General features: G+C 62.5%; 1 protein-coding gene across 4 annotated transcripts in view; it reads left to right on the top strand.

Moving 5' to 3' along the window:
* The window catches only part of MEGF6 (multiple EGF like domains 6), a 91,564-nt gene that overhangs the window by 58,904 nt on the left and 14,835 nt on the right, over nucleotides 1-17,825 (top strand). For all 4 annotated transcript variants that reach the window (XR_004423969.1, XM_033115955.1, XM_033115954.1 and 1 more), the window contains 11 exons: nucleotides 794-916; nucleotides 9,068-9,193; nucleotides 10,090-10,212; nucleotides 11,472-11,594; nucleotides 11,943-12,080; nucleotides 12,603-12,722; nucleotides 13,090-13,212; nucleotides 13,809-13,979; nucleotides 14,350-14,481; nucleotides 15,249-15,377; nucleotides 17,062-17,190. Coding sequence is in view for 3 of the 4 variants with exons in the window: in XM_033115955.1 (XP_032971846.1) it covers nucleotides 794-916; nucleotides 9,068-9,193; nucleotides 10,090-10,212; nucleotides 11,472-11,594; nucleotides 11,943-12,080; nucleotides 12,603-12,722; nucleotides 13,090-13,212; nucleotides 13,809-13,979; nucleotides 14,350-14,481; nucleotides 15,249-15,377; nucleotides 17,062-17,190 (1,437 nt within the window). In the remaining variant the exon portion in view is untranslated. The remainder of the gene's footprint in view (nucleotides 1-793; nucleotides 917-9,067; nucleotides 9,194-10,089; nucleotides 10,213-11,471; nucleotides 11,595-11,942; nucleotides 12,081-12,602; nucleotides 12,723-13,089; nucleotides 13,213-13,808; nucleotides 13,980-14,349; nucleotides 14,482-15,248; nucleotides 15,378-17,061; nucleotides 17,191-17,825) is intronic.

Here is a 17,825-nt window from a genome sequence, read left to right as displayed (position 1 = left end):
TCTGGGATCAAAGTGTTGGCCGTAGTTCCTCTGAAACAGGAGCGGACCCTTCCTTCCTTGCCTTGTCCTTCCAGCTGCTGTGGCTCCCGGCCCTCTTTGGCTTGGGGCCACCTCACTCCACCCTTGCCTCCCTGCGAGACTCTTACCAGGACCCCCGTCACCGGATGTAGGGCCCACCTTATCCAGTATGATCTCTGGTTCCTTACCTGACTGCATCTGCAGAGACCCTATTTCCAGACAAGCTCACGTTTGGGATGCACATGAATTTTGGGAGACGCTGTCCAGCCCAGGACACACCCCCGGCCCTGCATTCTCTTGGGCTTTTCCCCAAGCCTGGGCGAGGCCATCTCTGGAGTTCTCGGTTTCTTTTCCTGGGCTCCTGGGCCCGTAGGAGTGGCTGTCACTATCCCGAGGGCATTTCTGGATTTGGATTTAAGAAAAGAGCGTGTGTTCAGGGTCAGTCTGACTCGAGCCCGCTGCCCTCTGTGGCCACCGCATTGGCTAGACCTCTGCTCCCCACGTTCTGGTGGACCCCAGAGGTCAGGGTCCTGCTCTTCCTGCAGGCAGGCCAGCCAGGTGTGGGGGACGGCCAGCAGGGATGAGGGGCTCAGGGTGTGTTGTAAGCCTGGCCTGAGAAGGAAGGTCTCGGGTTGGAGCCCTGGCACCTGGGCCTGGGGTGGTGTCCTCAGTGAGGGATCCTGGGCTGGGGTCCCTGGGGCCAGTGCAGAGTGGGTGGGGGGGTCAACCCGGGCGGGTACTGGCTGTCAACCCTCGGCCCTGTGTCCCCGCCCAGATGTGGATGAGTGCCTAATGCACAACGGCGGCTGCCATCACAGGTGTGTGAACACGCCGGGCTCCTACCTCTGCGAGTGCAAATTCGGTTTCCGGCTCCACGCGGACGGCAGGACCTGCCTGGGTAAGCACCTCCTGGGGCTGGTGCCACCTCCCTGCGAGGCTCCTGGGTGCGCCCAGGTCTGGAAGGGGGCTGGGGTCTCTCTACTCCTGGGCTGAGAGGCCAGGTGGGGCCTGGCTCAGCAGCAGGTGTGTTAGAGTGGCCCCACTCTGCTGAGTGTGGGAGGCCGTGGGTCCTCAGCCTGCCTGTCATGGGCCTTCCAGCTCCACTCCCATGAGAGCTGAGGCTCAGGCAGGTGACAGAACAGGTCCCGAGGGCCTGGCTCCCCCATGCCGAGACTGGACCCTGTGACCCCTGTGACCCCGGGCGTCGCTGTCTGCAGCCACATGTGAATCTGGCGGGATTGCCCCAGTCATCTCCTAGGGATGGGGGAAGGGCCCTCACGACGTGGGGAACAGCCCTGGGCCACCGTCCTATCAGGTGCCCTCTGCAGCAGAAGCCATTGTGGTGGGTGGGCGGGGACCCAGGCGGGCTATGCTGCCCCCAAACTCTGGGGAGACTCCGATGCTCGCTGGGAAGCTGGTCGAGAGGGCTGGCCTGGGCGGGGGCAGCGTGAGGCCCTCTTGTCCGCAGAGCTGCTCTTCCTCCAGGAGCCTGGGGGGTTGGGCTGTGGCAGGCAGGGACAACTGAGCAGTGGGACCTTGACTCTCAGCTCCTCTGCAGAATGGACTCGATGGAGGCGCCAGGCCTTAGCAGCCCCTGCCAGCTCAGGAGGGTTACAGGGGAGGGAAGAGGAGAGAGGGGAAGAGTGCCAGGTGCCCACCGAGGTAGAGAGTGGGGGGGCTGGAGGCCCGGAGTCTGGTGTTGAGCGGTCAGGGCCAACTGCCTGCCCTCCCCCTCCCCTCTCCTGGTTGGCTCTGGACATGGTGCTGCGGGCACAGGACTGACTCCTCTCTGCTGGCCAAACAGGGTCGTTCTCTGGGAGGGTTGGGGCAGGAAGCCCCTTCTTTACACCCTGGAGACCGGAGTGTTCTGGCGGCCTCTGCAGCCTCCTTCCTGCATGCCTTGCTGCTGTGTGGCAGGCGGCCTGCCAGCCCTGGGGAGGGGGAGGGGAGGCTCCCTCCCCCCCCACCGGCACACACTCACATGTCCAGGCCACCACTCAGGGAGCGATGCAGCTGCCCCATAAAGTTTCTCTGGGTTGGAAAGTGGAAACAGATGCAGGAATGTTGTGATGTGCTTCAGACAAAGCGATGGGGGTGCAGCCCCCAGTGGCTGTCTGCTGGGCAGGAGGGGGCCTTCCAGGAACCCATGGCCACTGGCTCTTTGGTCTTGGAGGCCCCTGGTGCCCCCGCATGTCCTTCCCACATCCTTCCTCTGGGGCAGGGTCCTCCTTGGAGGAGGGCGTTCGTGGGGCTGGTCCAGGTGGGCTGGGCCGAGCCTGGTGGGCACCCACGGCCTCATCCCTGCTGTGGCCCCCCTGGGAGGGGCCTGGGGCTGGGACACACACTGGGAGGGGAAGGACAGGTGGTGATGGGGAAACAGCCTGCAAAGGGGAGGGGTGCCCTTCAGGGACTGGAGGGACCGATAGTAGCCTCGAGCTGCGGGCTTTGGGAAGGGGTGCCCCTCAGCTGTGCCTCTGGCCCCCAGCCTACCTCACCCCACTGCTACCCTGGAGCACCTCCAATAGCCTTTCATGAGAGATACCTGTACTGGGGCCCCCTTCAATCTTGATTTGTGACACTGGCTTATTTTAAAGGGTCTTTTCAGGTCTGATGCCGGAGCCTCTGGGTCTGGTGTGCACAGCCAGGCATGAGACTGCTGGGACCTTGCCACCTCCTCTGCCTGCCCCGCCCCCCGTTACGGGCACCCAGCCTGCGTGGGTGTCCCCCAGAGCCCCAGGCACTCTGCAGTCTTCTGGGTGCTGGTGTCCAGTTCCTGGCCGCTTCCAGAGAGGGGCGCACGTGAGACTCCTGCACACCTGCCTCTCCCCTGCTCTCTGGCTTCCTATAGCTGGATGAGCTTTCCCTGATGCTGTATTTGGCCAAGTCTTTCACTTTCTCTTTTGACTGCAGCCCCCATCAGGAAATGTACGCTGTGCCTGCAGACCCACGCACACATACCTGCCTGTTGGCGGATTCCGTGTGTCTGGAATTCCTGGGAGCTGACACCTTGCCAGCGTCAGGCCAGTCCCCAGGTGTCCTGGGGAGTGTCCAGGATTGGTGTGGGTCTGTGGGTCTGGGTTCCATGGGGAGCTGCCTTCCCTCTGGGGCCTGAGCTTCGCTGAGAAGCTCCTGGAGTGGACAGGGGGTTCCTGGGGGCTCCATCACAGGCAGAGCAGGAAGCCTTTGCTCCAGGGCTGTCCCGCCCTTCTCCCTCATGTGCCCCTTTGGTTGCCATGGGACCCGCCCAGGCTGCAGCAGACATGACATGCTGGCCTGGGGTGGGAAGGGGTAGCTGAGCGTCTCAGATCACCCATGGGGGCTTCCAGGTGGGGCCCAGTGGAGGGCCTGCTCAGCCCATGCCAGGGCGCCCGCCCCCTTCTCCTTTGGGACTCCCAGGGTGTAGGGCCTGGGGAGGAGCCGAAGACCTCGTCCCAGGTTCACAGTGGCACCTCTGAGCCCAGGCTGCCTAAGGCCTCAGCAGATGTTTATGGGAAGAACCAGTGTAGGAGCCGCGCTCCTCCCCTGCCCTCCTCTTCCCCATTCAGACCAGCTGTGGAGCATTCTGCACAGCTGGAGCACAGCTGCTCTGGAACCCTCCCCCCGGGGCCTGCTGGCATCCTCTTGGGAGGAGGAGTGTTGTGAGCTGTTCTGGGACTTTTCAGGCAGGGAAGGAACAGGCCTGACACCTCCTCGCGTTAGCAGTTTGAGTAGGGATTATAGAGGTGCTGAAGGTTGGGGGTGGAGAAAGTGCCCAAAGGGACGTGATGGTCCTTCCACGACACAGGGTGGGATTAGCCTGTTTTCTGGGAGCTCTCAGGGTTGTGCCACATCGGGTCCCCGGACGGATCTGGGAAGCCTTCAGAGGAGGCAGCACTTTAGGGCGGCCTGGAAACACACAAGGAGGGCCTTGAAACACTCATGGTCGAACTTGCCTCCAAAGCAAGGAGAGGACAGGAAGTGCACAGCCTCCGTGCATCCCTCCCTTGCAAAAGATCTTACAGAAATAAAACAAAAAAGTTTCAATTCTTAAAAGGGAGAATTGGCAACAAGGGTTTTGCCATTGGCGGTGACGCTGTGAGAAGTGGCCAGGCATGGGGGTCCCTGAGCGCCTCATGTCCTGCCCCGGCTGCTCCTGGCCATCCTGGCCACAGGAAAAGCAGAAGCAGTGGGGTGCCCTGGGGCGCCCTCCCGTGTGTCCCCCAGGCTCTGGGGTGGGAGCAGCAGGGCTCAGCGAGGCCCAGGGCTGGTCTACCCTGCTTCTCACCCTTGGGGACTCTGAGCCAGTCCCTTCCTTCCCCAACTTGTGGAAAACGGGGCCTGTGGGACCGTGGTTGGGCAGCATGTCTGGGAGTGTCACTCTTTCTTTTCTCTGATATTGTGCCAAGTACCAGCATACAAATAACCAAGGAGACTGGCTCCCTGGGCCTTGAACAGTTTGCACTGGGAGACCCCCTTCTCCATGCAGCTCTGAGCCAGTGTGTCAACTGCCAAGCAGTCTCTTCTGGACCCTGGCCTTGGGCACGATGCTACCTCATGTCATCCTGGATGAGAGACACACCAGGGGCTGGTCTGAGGGACCACGATGTCACTGGTTCAACAGCCAGAGGGTCCCTCCAGGGAAAATGCCGGGCTGGTCGCTTCAACATCCCGCTACCTCAGGCCCGTCAGGCTTTTTGGACGGGGGCTATGGGGAGGATTCTGTCGTCAGCATGTACACCCAAGGTTGCCCAGCTGTCCCTCCCTTGTCCCCGTCCCCCTCCCTTCCAGTCAGATGGGCCCTACTGTGCTCACCACACCGGGAGGGGCTCCCAGGCCCTGCCTTCCCCCCACCCCCGGACTCTGGCACAGGTGTGGCGTATGACCTCGGAGCTGGCACTTCCCCCAGGCCCGGGTCTCCTCAGTGGGGGCACATCAAGGGGCTGCACAGGGCCCTCCAGCCTGCCCTCCCCTCTGCTCCTTGGAGGGGACGCCCTGGGGGAGGCGCCTGGCCCTCCCCAGAGCTGCTGCTGGCCGCATCTGGGACAGTGCCAAAGCTCAGGCAGCAGAAATCTGGAGACCACGACGAGGCTTGTCTGCAAACTCCTGTCTGCAAAGCCGCAGAAGTGGTTCTGGGAAGGTTTTCAGATCCCTCGGGCCCTGAAACAGGCGGCGGTTGCTCCAGGGAGCCCGCCTTCCCAGTCCCAGGAGCCGCCCAGCCTGACAGGATGGGGACGTAAGACAGCCCTCATCCCAGGACGCTGTCACATCGCGGCTTTGCCTGAGACCTAGACCCCAGAAGTGCAGGCTGCCAGTGCCCGGGGGTGATGGGCTGGTTACACCCAACCCAGGAAAGCCAGGGGCGGTGGCAGAAAGAATGGAGGTGGCAGAAACCCAGCAGGGGGGCAAGGACTAACTAGGGCCGTGGTGACCGAGAGGAGGGCAGAACCCAGAGGCTGGCACAGGATTCGAGGTGTGGGGTGGACTGGGAGGTATGAATGAAGGTGGGACATGCCCGAGGGGCCGCAACAGACCCTGGGGTTCGAGCCTTGAGTGCTTAACGCCGAGGTGGGCAGTCACTGGACATGACAGCAGCCCGCTGAAGGGTCTGTCTTTGGGTCCTTCTCTCTGGAACTGAGGAGCAGGAGCTGGTTGGCGGGTGTGCCGTCTCTGATGTTGGGGCTGGTGCCACCCAGGCTCACCCCCCCTGGAATGTGGGTATGGGTGGTCTCGCACATGGTTCCAAGGGAATTGTGCCCCCCGGTAATGCAGAGGCTCATCCAGAAGGTGCAATGGGGCAGGATGCACAAGGCAGAGCAGTAGGTGACCCACGAGCTGCCTGGGGGAAAGAAGGATGGCAGAGCCCAGGCCCAGCCAAGTGGGCCACCCCCTTCCTACCCTGCCAGCCTGGCCCTGCCCCAACAGTGGGCTTTCTGGAAGGAAGGGCTGCGGATGGCCACCAACCATACGTGGTGTGAGGCTCTTGGGTTCTAGAAACCAAACTAGTCTGAGGCCAGTAATTACAAACCCCAGGACGCAAGCCCTGCAACCATCGGGCTGGTCTGGAGGCTGGAGCAGAGGGAGAGGGTGGGCTTGACCCTCTGTTGACAGGCTTATTCTCCTGCTGGCCAGCCTGCCACAACACAGCCCCTTAGCTGACCAGCTTGGGCTGGCTTGGGGGCCAGGGCCATGCCAGCAGAGCCATCCTCAAGGTCAGCCATCCACCACCCCACCTGCTGTTTCCTCCATGGCACCAGGTGCATTTGACACCAGGCTCCAGCCCCCATACATGCCCAGGGCTCAGGTGCTGCCACCTGCACCCCCAAGAGTAGAGAACTACTGGCACAGGCAGAGCAGGACCCCCACCCTGTAGGACACTTGTTTTCTAGATGTCCAGCTTCCTGCTCAAGTGAGGTCCTGTTCCCTTGACAAGCTGGTGCCTCCCACCTGAGGCTCCTGAGTAGGGCGGCTCCTGCTGGCAGAAGGTGGCATAGCAGCCCGGCTCTATGAGAATCCACAGTCCCCTGGCTGGAATTTGCAAACTGGGGAGTGAGGGTGTATTAGTTAGCTCAGGTGGCTGTAACAAACACCACAGACTAGTCATTAAACAACAGACATTTATTTCTTACTGTTCTGGACGCTGGAAGTCCCAGAGCAAGGTGCTGGCTAGCCAGTTCAGTCCTGGTGAGAGCTCTTCTGGCTGCCCCTCTGGCTGTGTCCTCATGGTGGAGAGAGAGAGAGAGAGAGACAGACAGACAGAAAGGGAGAGACCTCATGTCTCTTCTGTAAGAACACAAATCCTATGGGATCAGGGCCTCACCTTTATGACTTCATTTAACCTTAATTCCAATGAAAGCCCTACCTCCAAATATAGGCACATTGGGGTTGAGTTTAGGGGGGCCATAAGCTTTCAGCCTTTTAGGGGCTGTGGAGCCCCCTAATCTCCCATCTTCTGATGGGGATGGGTCACTGAGACATGGGTGTCCCGTGGGGCCTGGAAACATCACCACCAGCCCTGGCACTGGTCACATGGCAGCTGGCCCTTTCCTGAGCTGCACAGCCCAGCGCCTGGGAAAATCTGCCTCGCTGAGCATTCCAGGAATCCAGGCACAAGCTGTCCAGGATGGCACTGGGCGCAGCTCCCTCCTGTGCACCGCTTGGGAGCGTCTGGAATGTTAGAACGTGTGCAGCAGAGCCGCGAGTGGTGCGCTCAGGAGGCTGCAAGGCTGACGGGGGGCCTGGAGCCCCTCCATCTGCACCAGCTGCCTGTGATTCCTCCCTCGGGGGGCTCTGGTGGGCCCAGTGTCGGATGGCTCCTGGGCCCATCTCAGGGTCTCTGCCCGTCTGGAGGGGCTTCTTTCCAGCCCTGCCACAGCTCCCGGGGTCCTCCTTTCAGCTGCGGTGCCTGCCCAGCTGGCCCCCTGCCCTGGGCTCCAAGCCCTTGTCTCTGGGAGCCTGCCTGCCCCGCCAGGGAGCACTGCTGGTTTCTATTACGGGTCCTCAGTGTGGCTGGGGTTGTGAACAGACAGGGTCCTGGGGGTGGGGCTGGCTCGGGCCATGCTGCGAAAGCATGGAGTGATGGAAGTGGCCTAAGCAGAGCTGTCTCAGGTGGGGCAGGCGGGGCCTTGGGCATCAGGCCAGACTCGGGGGGTGGGGGTAGGTGGGTGGAGAGAGCTCTCAGAGGCTGACTGTGACGTGATGTGGTGGCCATCCTGCTTGCCTCAGTCCTGCCCCGGCCTCGTGTCTCTGCTGCTCCTCTTCCCGAATGAGCCAGGGCTAGGTATGGCCAGGAGACAAAGCCTTCACTGCCACCCCTGGGTGTCGTCCCCCCAACCCAGGGCTGGCTTGGCCCCAGGAGGGGACCCTCAGCACAGGCACCCTACCCACTCACCCCACGTGGGGAACAGGACAGCCTCATGAGTGCTGTGTTTGGCTTTTTCAAACATACTTGCTTCTGGCAGAGAGTGTGGGCCCAGCCTCCCAAGAGCCCTGAGGCCATGCCCGTGCTCTGCGTCTGGATGCCACGGCTGTGCCCAGCTCTGCTGGCCCCAGCTCCTGCTCTCCTGCTTTGGTGCCATATGCAAAATAACCAGTGGCCTCCCTCCCAAACTGACCGCGAGGCCGGCAGCCCCCAGAGTCTGTGATGACAGCACAGGTGGCATCTCGGGTGAAACCCTGCTCCCCGGCAGTCCCAGTGTTTTAATAATGGGACTCAGGTTTACTCCAGAGCACGGGGCTGACCGTTCCCTAAGCACGAGGCCACTGCCAGAGACTGGATGGGGCTCATCGCCCACCCTGGGCACCCACCTCCCACCTTGTTCAGCACCTCCTACCCGGGCACGGCCCTGCCCATCCACTCAATACATGGGCACCCGCTTGGCCAGCCTGACCTGGCAGAGCCTTGCCCTGTAGGCACCTGAGTGTGAAGGCCTGGGCTGCTGTCCTGGGACTGGGACGTAGGTCCCTGGCTCTGTGGCCTCACCCAGTGCTGTCCCCATGGCCTCTGGTTGGAGTGGGGACTGTGTGAGGTCAGGTGTGGTGTGGGGCCCGGTCTGGGGTGGACAGGAGCTGTACTCGTCTGTCAGGAGCTACCCCTCTGCCCTGGCCTGCCGGCCAAGATAGTGGAATGTCTGGGCCCCTTTGCTGGCCTGCTGCCTCCTCCAGGGAGCCTCCCAGCCTGCTCAGCCTCTGAGCCCTGGACACCCTGGTTCTCAGCATGGCCCCGGTGTTTTGCATTCTGTGCTGGGTGGCATCTGGCCTCCAGAGAGGGGCTGTCTGCTCTGCAGTGCCTGTACGTCCCGTCCGGGGGCAGGCTGGGCAGTGCATCTAGAGATGGACTCTGGTCCTGCATCCTCTGTGTGTGGCCTGAGAAGCAAAGCCAGGCCTGGGAACCATATAGGAACATTGTCACCCTTTGAAGCCCATACTTCTGGGACAGAAATGGAAAGGAGGAGAGGCTCTGAGTGGCCCTGGGGGTCCTGGATGATCCTGGTCATGTGCCATGCTCTGTCCTGTGGAGCCCCTCGGTCTCGCCACCCTCCTGTGTTGATCTGCGCTCCTCTCCATGTCCCAGCCATCAACTCCTGTGCCGTGGGCAACGGTGGCTGCCAGCACGACTGTGTCCAGCTCACGGTGACCCAGCACCGCTGCCAGTGCCGGCCTGAGTTCCAGCTCCAGGAGGATGGCAAGCGCTGTGTCCGTGAGTGTGCACCAGCCCTCAGGAGGGGGCACGGGGCTGGGACTCCCATGCTCCACGCACCCACAGACCTGCCCAGGAGTCCTGTAACCTGAGCCTGGGCCAGGGACGGAGGCAGTAAGCACCTCCCTGCTTGGCTGCGGGGGCTGCACGGGGGCTCAAGGGAGGCGGGGCCCCCTGGGCTCCTGAGGGGCGGTGGGCATCGCCAGGTTCCTGGCGGGCGTCGGGGAGGAGGCTCCTTAGGCTGTGCTCTGGAATCACACCTCTGTGGGGGCAGGAAGCTCAGGACAGGGGCGTCCTGTGTGGTCCTCGGTTCTGAGATGCACCCTGGGCTTAGCGGGGAATGTGGGACCCACGTCCTGGCCCTCGGTGGGGGAGGCAGGCCAAGCCCCATCTGGCATTTTTCCCTTGGGTCTTGGGCTGCCTGTCAAGGAAGGAAGGGCTTTGCTGATGAAGAGGGTGGAGTAGGCTCAGGGGTCCCCCTGAGACATGAAGATGAGGGGTGGGGTGGAGCAGGTGCTGAGATATGCCCTCCACCCCGAGACTGGCCTCGTGGGTCCCAGGCCAAGACTGAGTATGGTGGATCTGAGGGGCCACGCCAGCAGTGGGTGCATAGTGGCACAGGGTCACAGGGCTGGGGGAGCTACTGAGCACCTGGCTCCATCAAGGAGAGTCTGGGGAGGAATAGGCTGGCACCCTGCTCTGTTCTCAGGGGTGTCTCTGGGGCTCCCACATCTGGGAGGAGGGAGACCCACTGCTCCACCTGTCAGAATGGATATGGAGGGAAGGGCGAGAGCGCCAGGTGGAGCCTCACGAGAGGCTCTGGGCCAGGTACCCTGAATCTGCCGGGGTCCCCCACCTCCCACCCTAACCTCTTCCCTCCGGTCCCATGCCTGCAGGGAGGAACCCGTGTGCAGACCGGAATGGCGGCTGCATGCACACATGCCAGGCTCTCCGGGGTCTTGCCCACTGTGAGTGCCACGTGGGCTATCGGCTGGCTGCAGACCGCAAGGCCTGCGAAGGTGAGACGGCCTCCCTGTGCCTGGTCCTCCCCCAGGGACGGCTGAGGAGGGGCTCGGGTCCCACTGGGCCCGCCCGGCTGCGTCTGCTGCACTTGGCCTTGTGGGAACAGGCCTGGCCTGGGGTGGCCTACGCTCATCTGGGCTGCTGGGGGCCTGGGGCCGGGAGGAGGGGCCGGAACACACTCGAGGGGCTGCTTCCAGGCAGAGCCTGATTTCGGCAGCAGCAAATGGGAAACTTTAGCTGTGTTTCACTTTTAAATATTTCTGGTATCACCTAAGCAAGACCTGCTTGTTAGGGAAACAAAAGAGATAAGGGAGAGAAAAGGGGAAGAAGCGTTACCCTGAGCCTGGGTGACATCTCACACGTGGTCTCTGTGGTGGTTGGTGTCCATGGTCAGTCACCCAGATCCCAGCAGGGGCCGCTTTCTGGACTGTGTGCCCACATCCCCGGCTGCAGGGGCCTCCGCTGGGCGCTGGGCCGGGTTGGTTAGCCACCCCCTCGCAGGACATTCGCGTGTTCCCACTCCTCCGTTATACACAGCTCTGCAGGAGCAGCCTGGGGAGGGGTCTGTGTGCGTCCTGCCAGGTGGCCATCAGAGGGACAGGCTGCAGGTGTGGAAGCCGCATAGTTCCACGCATCACCAACCCAGGAATCCTTTCCAATGTCACTCTGCATGCAGGTGGCTTGGCAGGCACAGCGGGAGACAGGGCTGAGTGTCAGCTTCTTCATCCCAGGGAATCAGGAGGCGTGACCAACGCGGTGGTGGGGACACTGGGACCCAATCCTGATGGCCAGTGCTGATAACCGCATGCCAGTGTCAGCTGCCGGGCACTTTCTCCCTCTGGCTCCAGAGGCAGGAGTGAAAAGGCCCCTCCTGGCCAGGCCCAGTGGGATTGGAGAGGGCACAGCCAGGGACCGTGGGCTCAGACAGGTGGAGCCCCTTGCTGCCAGAGCTACGGGTGGGCACTGAGCCGGTGGGGCGCCAAAGTCGGCTTGCAGCTGTGCCGTCCCTGCCGGGAGGGAGTGTGGTTCTGCACCGGAAGCTGGTTGATGAAAATACCAATGGTCAGAGGGGCCGGTCCTCGTCCTGGGGCCATAGAGAGGGAAGGCGGGAGAGGGCATGGGCTGGGCCCTGTCCTGGCACCGGGGGCCCGCGCCCCGACCCCTGTGGGGTCCCTTCCACGCTAAGGCACCACCCTGGGGGTGCCTCTCCCAGGCCAGCAGTCTACAGCTCTTCCTCTTGACCTCTCCCATCTAGATGTGGACGAATGTGCCACGGGGCTGGCCCAGTGTGCCCACAGCTGCCTCAACACTCACGGGTCCTTTAAGTGTGTGTGCTTCACAGGCTTCGAGCTGGGGGCCGATGGCCGGCAGTGCTACAGTGAGTGGACGGTGGGCGGTGGACATGGGCGCCCCAGGGCGTGGAGGTGTCTGGGGGCGCCAACGTGGCTCCCAGGCCCCCACGGGCTGCCCGCTTGCTTTGGCCGAGGGCCAGGACTTCCTTGTCGATCAAGGGCAGTGATGGGTGTGGGGGATGCGGGCGGGCCCTCCGAGGACAGGACGGCAGGGGCTTCCAGTGCCCCCTGGCCCAGGAGCCCCGTGCTGCCTGTTTCCCAGCAGAGTGGGCCTGGGAGCCCCAGGCTGGCTGCTGGGTCGGGGAGGACCGCGCCCGGTGGCCGGTGTCACCCCGGACCCTGCCCCACGTCCCTGGTGGCGGGTCTTGTCTCAGGGATTGAGATGGAGATTGTGAACAGCTGCGAGGCGAACAATGGCGGCTGCTCCCACGGCTGCAGTCACAGCAGCGGGGGGCCGTTGTGCACCTGCCCCGGGGGCTACGAGCTGGACGAGGACCAGAAGACGTGTGTGGGTGCGCGCCGGCTCCTTCCAGACGCCCCACGCCCCAACCCCGGGGCTCACAGCTGCCCTCGTCTGCAGACTGGTTTGACGCCATGACACGGAAGCTCTCTCCTGTCACACCCAACGCTCTCTGCCCCAAGCCGGGGGGTGGTTAGGGGGTGGGCCCTGGTGGCAGGCAGCATGGTGACCCCCTGAGCACCCCCCACCCCAAAGGCCCCATCAGCGTCCTTTCCTCCTGCTCAGCTCAGTCGGTTAAATGCCCCACATGCTGTGGTGTGTGGGGGTCCTACCCCCACAAGGAGACCCTGCCTCCAAGACGGGCTCCCCACCCCCACCTCCAGTCTGGCCCTCATAGCAGGTGGGGTGGCCCTGGGGCTGTGACGTGTGTCCAGTGGGTGTCTGTGTATGCAGGACCAAGAACAAATGTGGGTGCCTGTGGATGGCGTGTGGGTGTGCGTGCCGTGGCGGGTGTGGGCGGGGTGTTCATGTGGGCTGTGCCTGGGTGCCAGCGGGCTCCTGTGTGTGCCCTCAGACATTGACGACTGTGCCGACTCACCATGCTGCCAGCAGGTCTGCACCAACAGCCCTGGCGGGTACGAGTGCAGCTGCTATGCTGGCTACCAGCTCAGCTCTGATGGCTGCGGGTGTGAGGGTGAGTGGGGACAGCGGGGCAGCAGAGGAGTGGGGTGACCCTAAGAAAGGGCCTGGGGCTGGCTCTGGCCCTGCCCTGTGCTCTGGGTGTCGACTGAGAACCTGCTGTCTGAAGGGCTGTCCGGATCTGTCCGCTTGCTCTCCAGCCTGTGGTCACTGGTCTCTCACGGGATGGGGCTGGCACCCCGGGCTGCTCCCAGCCTGGCCTCCCTTGGGCCACGCTTCTACTGTCACTCTGACCCTGGGCTGCGGCAGGGGCATCACCCAGTGAGCATGGCCGCTGGCCCTCAGTCCAGCAGGCAGAGCTGGGCAGTAGTGGCCTCCCGAACTCTGGAGGACTGGCCCCAGCAGCCCGGGTTTGCCCACAGACGTGGACGAGTGCGCGTCCAGCCAAGGCGGCTGTGAGCACCACTGCACCAACCTGGCCGGCTCCTTCCAGTGCTCCTGTGAGGCCGGCTTCCGGCTGGATGAAGACCGCAGGGGCTGTACCCGTGAGTCTCCACCTGGCACCACCGGGACTCCTTCCCGGAGCGCCGTGCCCACTGCCTTCTTGGCACCCAGCTTCCTGGCTGGCTGGATCTCACATTAGCCCAGTCTCCTGCTGTGGGACAGGCCAGGGGCAGCAGGGTGGGGGGAAGGGCCTGGTCAGACAGGTGTTCTCGCGGGGCAGAGTGTCACTCAGGTCTCAGTCATCCAGCTTCTGGTCAGCCCAGGTGAGAGAAGGGACATCATCCGCAGGACAGAAGACAGTGTCCAGAGGAGCAGAGAGCAATCCTGCCCCCACGTCCCTCTCCATGCTCAAGGGTCCTAGAGCCAGGGTGGGAGCTAGGCTGGAGCTGGGACAGATGTGACATAGGTCAGTCCCCAAAACCCGGAGCCTTGTCTGTCCAGAGAAGTAGGGTCAGGAGAGCAGCTGGGACCCGCTCCCCCCACTGAAGACCAGGGCAAGGAGAGGCACTGGGGGGCTGTAGGTGGGGCCCTGGGGTGGGGCTCAGGCCCTGAGCTGGCTCTGGGCACCGAGGGCCAGGGGAGTCATCCCGAGGCCAGGTGGGCAGCCAGGGCTAAGGGGCCTTTGTGTGCCGCCCAGCCCTGGAGGTGGCCGAGGTGGACCTGGACGGCCAGCTGCCCTTCGTGCGGCCCCTCCCACATGTCTCGGTGCTGCGGGACCAGGTGCCCCACCTCTTCCAGGACGACTACATGGGCGCCGAGGAGGAAGAGGCAGAGGCCCGGGGCGAACACATGCTGGCGGAGAAGTTTGGTGAGAGACAGTGCCAGCCCAGGCTGCTGCTCCCAGGGAGGCAGCTGGCATCCCCTCGGGCCACCCTTAGATTTGGGGCTTGAGGAAGGATCCCTGCAATGGCCTCTTCTGACCAAGGCTGAGTGGTCCAGCTTCTTGTACAGTTTGCACATTGTGTCCAGGCCTGAGCCTGGATTGGACCGGGTGCCAGACTCCCCAGCTGGAGCACTTCCAGGCCCTGGCATCTGGCTCCCACCACCCGCCTCACCCATTGGGGTCTTTCATGGGCAGAGGACGTCCCTGGTGACCCCTTCTCAGGCTTAAGGGCCAGAGCCGATGCCCGTGCCCTTGAGCTCGGGGGATCTGAGGCCCGTCTCCCATCTGCCCCCAGTCTGCCTGGATGACTCCTTCGGCCCAGACTGCAGCCTGACCTGTGCTGACTGCAGGAATGGAGGGGCCTGTCTCCCGGGCCTGGACGGCTGCGACTGCCCTGCGGGCTGGACCGGGCTTGTCTGCAACGAGAGTGAGGCTGCTGTGCCGGGGTTTGGGGGGTGGTGATGGAGGCGGGGGCCCTGAGAGCCCCAGGACCCATGGGCAGCCCATCCAGGTTGGTCCTCACCAGCCCTGGGCAGGGCGGTCCACGTGGATCCCTCCATTCTCTCGTTCGCTCGCTCATTCATTCAGTATCTACCTCTGCCTGCTCTGTGCCAGGCACTGATCTAGGTGCGGGGAGGGAGCTAGCAGGGCCAGTGGTCTGCCCCTCAGAGATGTTACAGTCGACGGGGGCCCCGTGACAAGCTGACAACTGAGACAGGGAAGGGTGTCTGATGCAGAGGAGCTGCTGGGTGGACCAGTCATGCCGTGTCCCAGCGGGAGCAGCGGCTTCCCCAGGCCCCACAGCACGTTGGTAGCTAGAGTACATTTGAAAACTGCTCTCCCAGCCTCTGTCTAGAGCCTGCGCCACTCCCTGCCCAAACAACCCCAGACCAGGGATGACCTGGTTTCAGGGCTGTAGTGACTGTCTCTGAGGGTCTGCCTGTTGCAAGTCCTGGTGGGGAAGGTGGATGTGTTGGAATTCAGAGGGAGAGGATGCGGCGATCGATTAGTGATGTCTGTCCTGTGTATGGGCAGTGACGTGGATTACGAGTGCCATACTTGTTGCTCTGGGCCGTTGCTTTTGAACTGGGTGGCTTAAACCTCAGGAGGGTGTCTCAGTGTCCCTAGAGGGGCTTCTGGGTCCAGAGTCCTTCTGAAGCCAGTGGCCTTCTGCTTCCCTGTCACCCCCTGCAGCTTGTCCTCCAGACACCTTTGGGAAGAACTGCAGCTCTTCCTGCAGCTGTCAGAACGGTGGGACCTGCGACCCTGTGACAGGGGCCTGCCGCTGCCCTCCAGGTGTCAGTGGAGCTCACTGTGAGGATGGTGGGTGCAGTCCCTCTGTGCCTGGGATTGCCCCTGGGGTGGATGGGAGCGGGAGGCACCACGTCTGAGCTCCCCTCCCAGCTTTCTCCTAGTCGCCTTCCTTCCACAGGAGTGGGGAAACTAACAACATGGATGAGGCTGTTTCTTAAGAGAAGGATTGATGTTTCATTGTTTGCTAGTTTTCCTGGGGCCTAACTGATAGCAGATGGTGAGAACTTGAGAGAAGAACAGCACTTTTGGAATGAGGTCCCTTGATAGGTAGTGAGCTCCTCACTCCTGGAGGCATTCAAGTAGAGCTGTGTGGTAGCTGGGTGGGATTTGCTAAAGGGATCACACCTGGGCCCGTGGCCGCATGGAATGACACTACGTCCTTTCTAACTTGGACGTGTCAACATTTCTGGAGGAATTGGAGAGTCCACATAGGTAACTATCTCAGGTGACTAATGCTTCATCTTTAAGCCTTCAGACCTTTAAAATTCTGCCTCTCTTGCTGGAGCAGTAGCTAATGTGTCGAGAACTTCCTGCTTTAGCAAGTGGATGCTAGCAATCCCTAGGCCCCGTCCGCAGTGCCTCGGGGTGGCCCATGAGGTCCGAGGGGCAGGTTTCAAAGTCTTGGGCAGCTGTCAGGGCTCTCCTCCTCCTCCTCCCTCTGCTCGGCCTTGGCTCCGTCAGCCTCCCTGCCTTTCTTCCCTTCCAACCTGCCCTTTCTGTTCTGCTGAGGGCTGAGAATCCACTGCCTGTTAGAAGTTGCCTGTGTGCCGGGCCCTGAGTGGACCCCAAGGATCCAGGCAGGTAAAGGGTCTGCATTTCAGTGCTTCTGCTCGTGATGTCATGTGGCTTCCTGGAGACGTGGTTCTCAGTTGGGGTCCTGTGGGGAAAGTGTACCTATGCAGGTGAGCTTGAGGTTAGTCCCGGGAGAGGCCTGGCAGTCTAGTTTTCAGGGGCGGGAGGGCTCCTCGACCCCTGAGTTCATTCCCTAGACTCTAGGTGTCCCTGAGTTTGTGGACCCTCCAGTCTCTGCTCCGTCTTCCCATCTCCATCCTCCCTCTCCTTTCTCTTCTAAGGACACCTGTTGGATTTCAGCCAGCTTAGGTAACCCGTGGTCCTACCTGGAGATCCTGGGGATTAGGACATGGGCATATCTCGGGGTCACCATCTAGCCCCCTGTAGGCCTTCCATAGGCAGGACGGCCCCTGAGCTGGGGCCCAGGACCCTGGCCAGCTGGGGCTGAGTGTCCTTCCCTTGTTGAGGTCCGGAGGTCAGGCTAGGGACCACGGAGGGACAGAAGTCAGGACGCTGTATATGTGAGTCCCATACGGGAGGTTGGGATGAGGTCTTTGTGCACATGCCACGTGTGTCCTGGACAACGTGCTTGGTTTCCCGCTCTGGCCACCGTCCAGGCCACAGACCTTGGGGAGGACAGGCCAGCCAGGGCCGTCGGCCTCATCCATGGGCTCATCTCATGGCTGTCCTGACCTCGTGGTGCCCTCACCCATCCCCTGGCTCCTTGCCTGTGTGGGATGCTGGGTCCTCAGGCTGCTGGTGGGCCCCAAGCCCTCTGGTCATGCCCTGATGGCCCAGGCCACTGCTGGCTCACGTGCTGGGCACTGCAGCTCCCCAGAACATCTCCTTGGACATGGGGGCCATGCCCGGTGGGCACTCACGAGGGCCCACCTTCCCCCAGGCTGCCCCAAGGGTTTCTATGGCAAATATTGCCACAAGAAGTGTAACTGTGACAACCAGGGCCGCTGCCACCGCCTCTATGGAGCCTGCTTCTGTGACCCAGGGCTCTACGGCCGCTTATGCCACCTGGGTGAGTCCCACTGCCCACTGGCTGCCCGGGGCCAAGGGGCCGAGCACTGATACTGTGCCTTCTGGTCCCCTGTCCAGCTTGGGTTAGTTCACCATTGGCAGATGAGGACACAGGGGCTCAGTGAGGTCCCCCGGCTGGGATGTGGGGTCCTCTCCAGGTCTGGGGTCTCAAGGCCACGTCCTCTGGACTGCCAGCGGCTTCTGGGGCGTCTGGGTGGGCAGTCCCTAGCTCAAATGAGGGAGGTGGCAGGCCTCTCTCAGAAGCTCCTGGGGCGCAGGTCTCATCTTGGCCTCTGGAGTTTCTGGGAGTCAAGGTCGAGTCCTGAGTCCCCAGTGGGGTCACCCCTCCCTGGGCCACAGACACCTGGGGAGGGGAGACGGGCGGGTGGATGAGGGCTTCGTCCCAGGAGCTCTTTACACAATCTGTAAAAGGACTGTTCAGAAGAGAGTACACTGGGACCCCAAGAGTGTCCTAGCTGGGAGTGGGGTGACCCAGGGCGAACTCGTGAACTTCACTGAGACCCTGTTTCTTGTGTATAGAATGGGTGCAGTGGCTTGGCCCTCTGGCTGGGGCAGGCAGCACCACCTCTGTGCCAGGTCCCAGGGACACAGCCCTGTAAACAGGCTGAAACCCCG

Source organism: Rhinolophus ferrumequinum, chromosome 9 (assembly GCF_004115265.2).
Source record: "Rhinolophus ferrumequinum isolate MPI-CBG mRhiFer1 chromosome 9, mRhiFer1_v1.p, whole genome shotgun sequence".
Lineage (NCBI taxonomy): Eukaryota > Metazoa > Chordata > Mammalia > Chiroptera > Rhinolophidae > Rhinolophus > Rhinolophus ferrumequinum.
The sequence above is the reverse complement of the archived record's forward strand: the minus strand, read 5'-3'. Positions and strand labels throughout refer to the sequence as shown.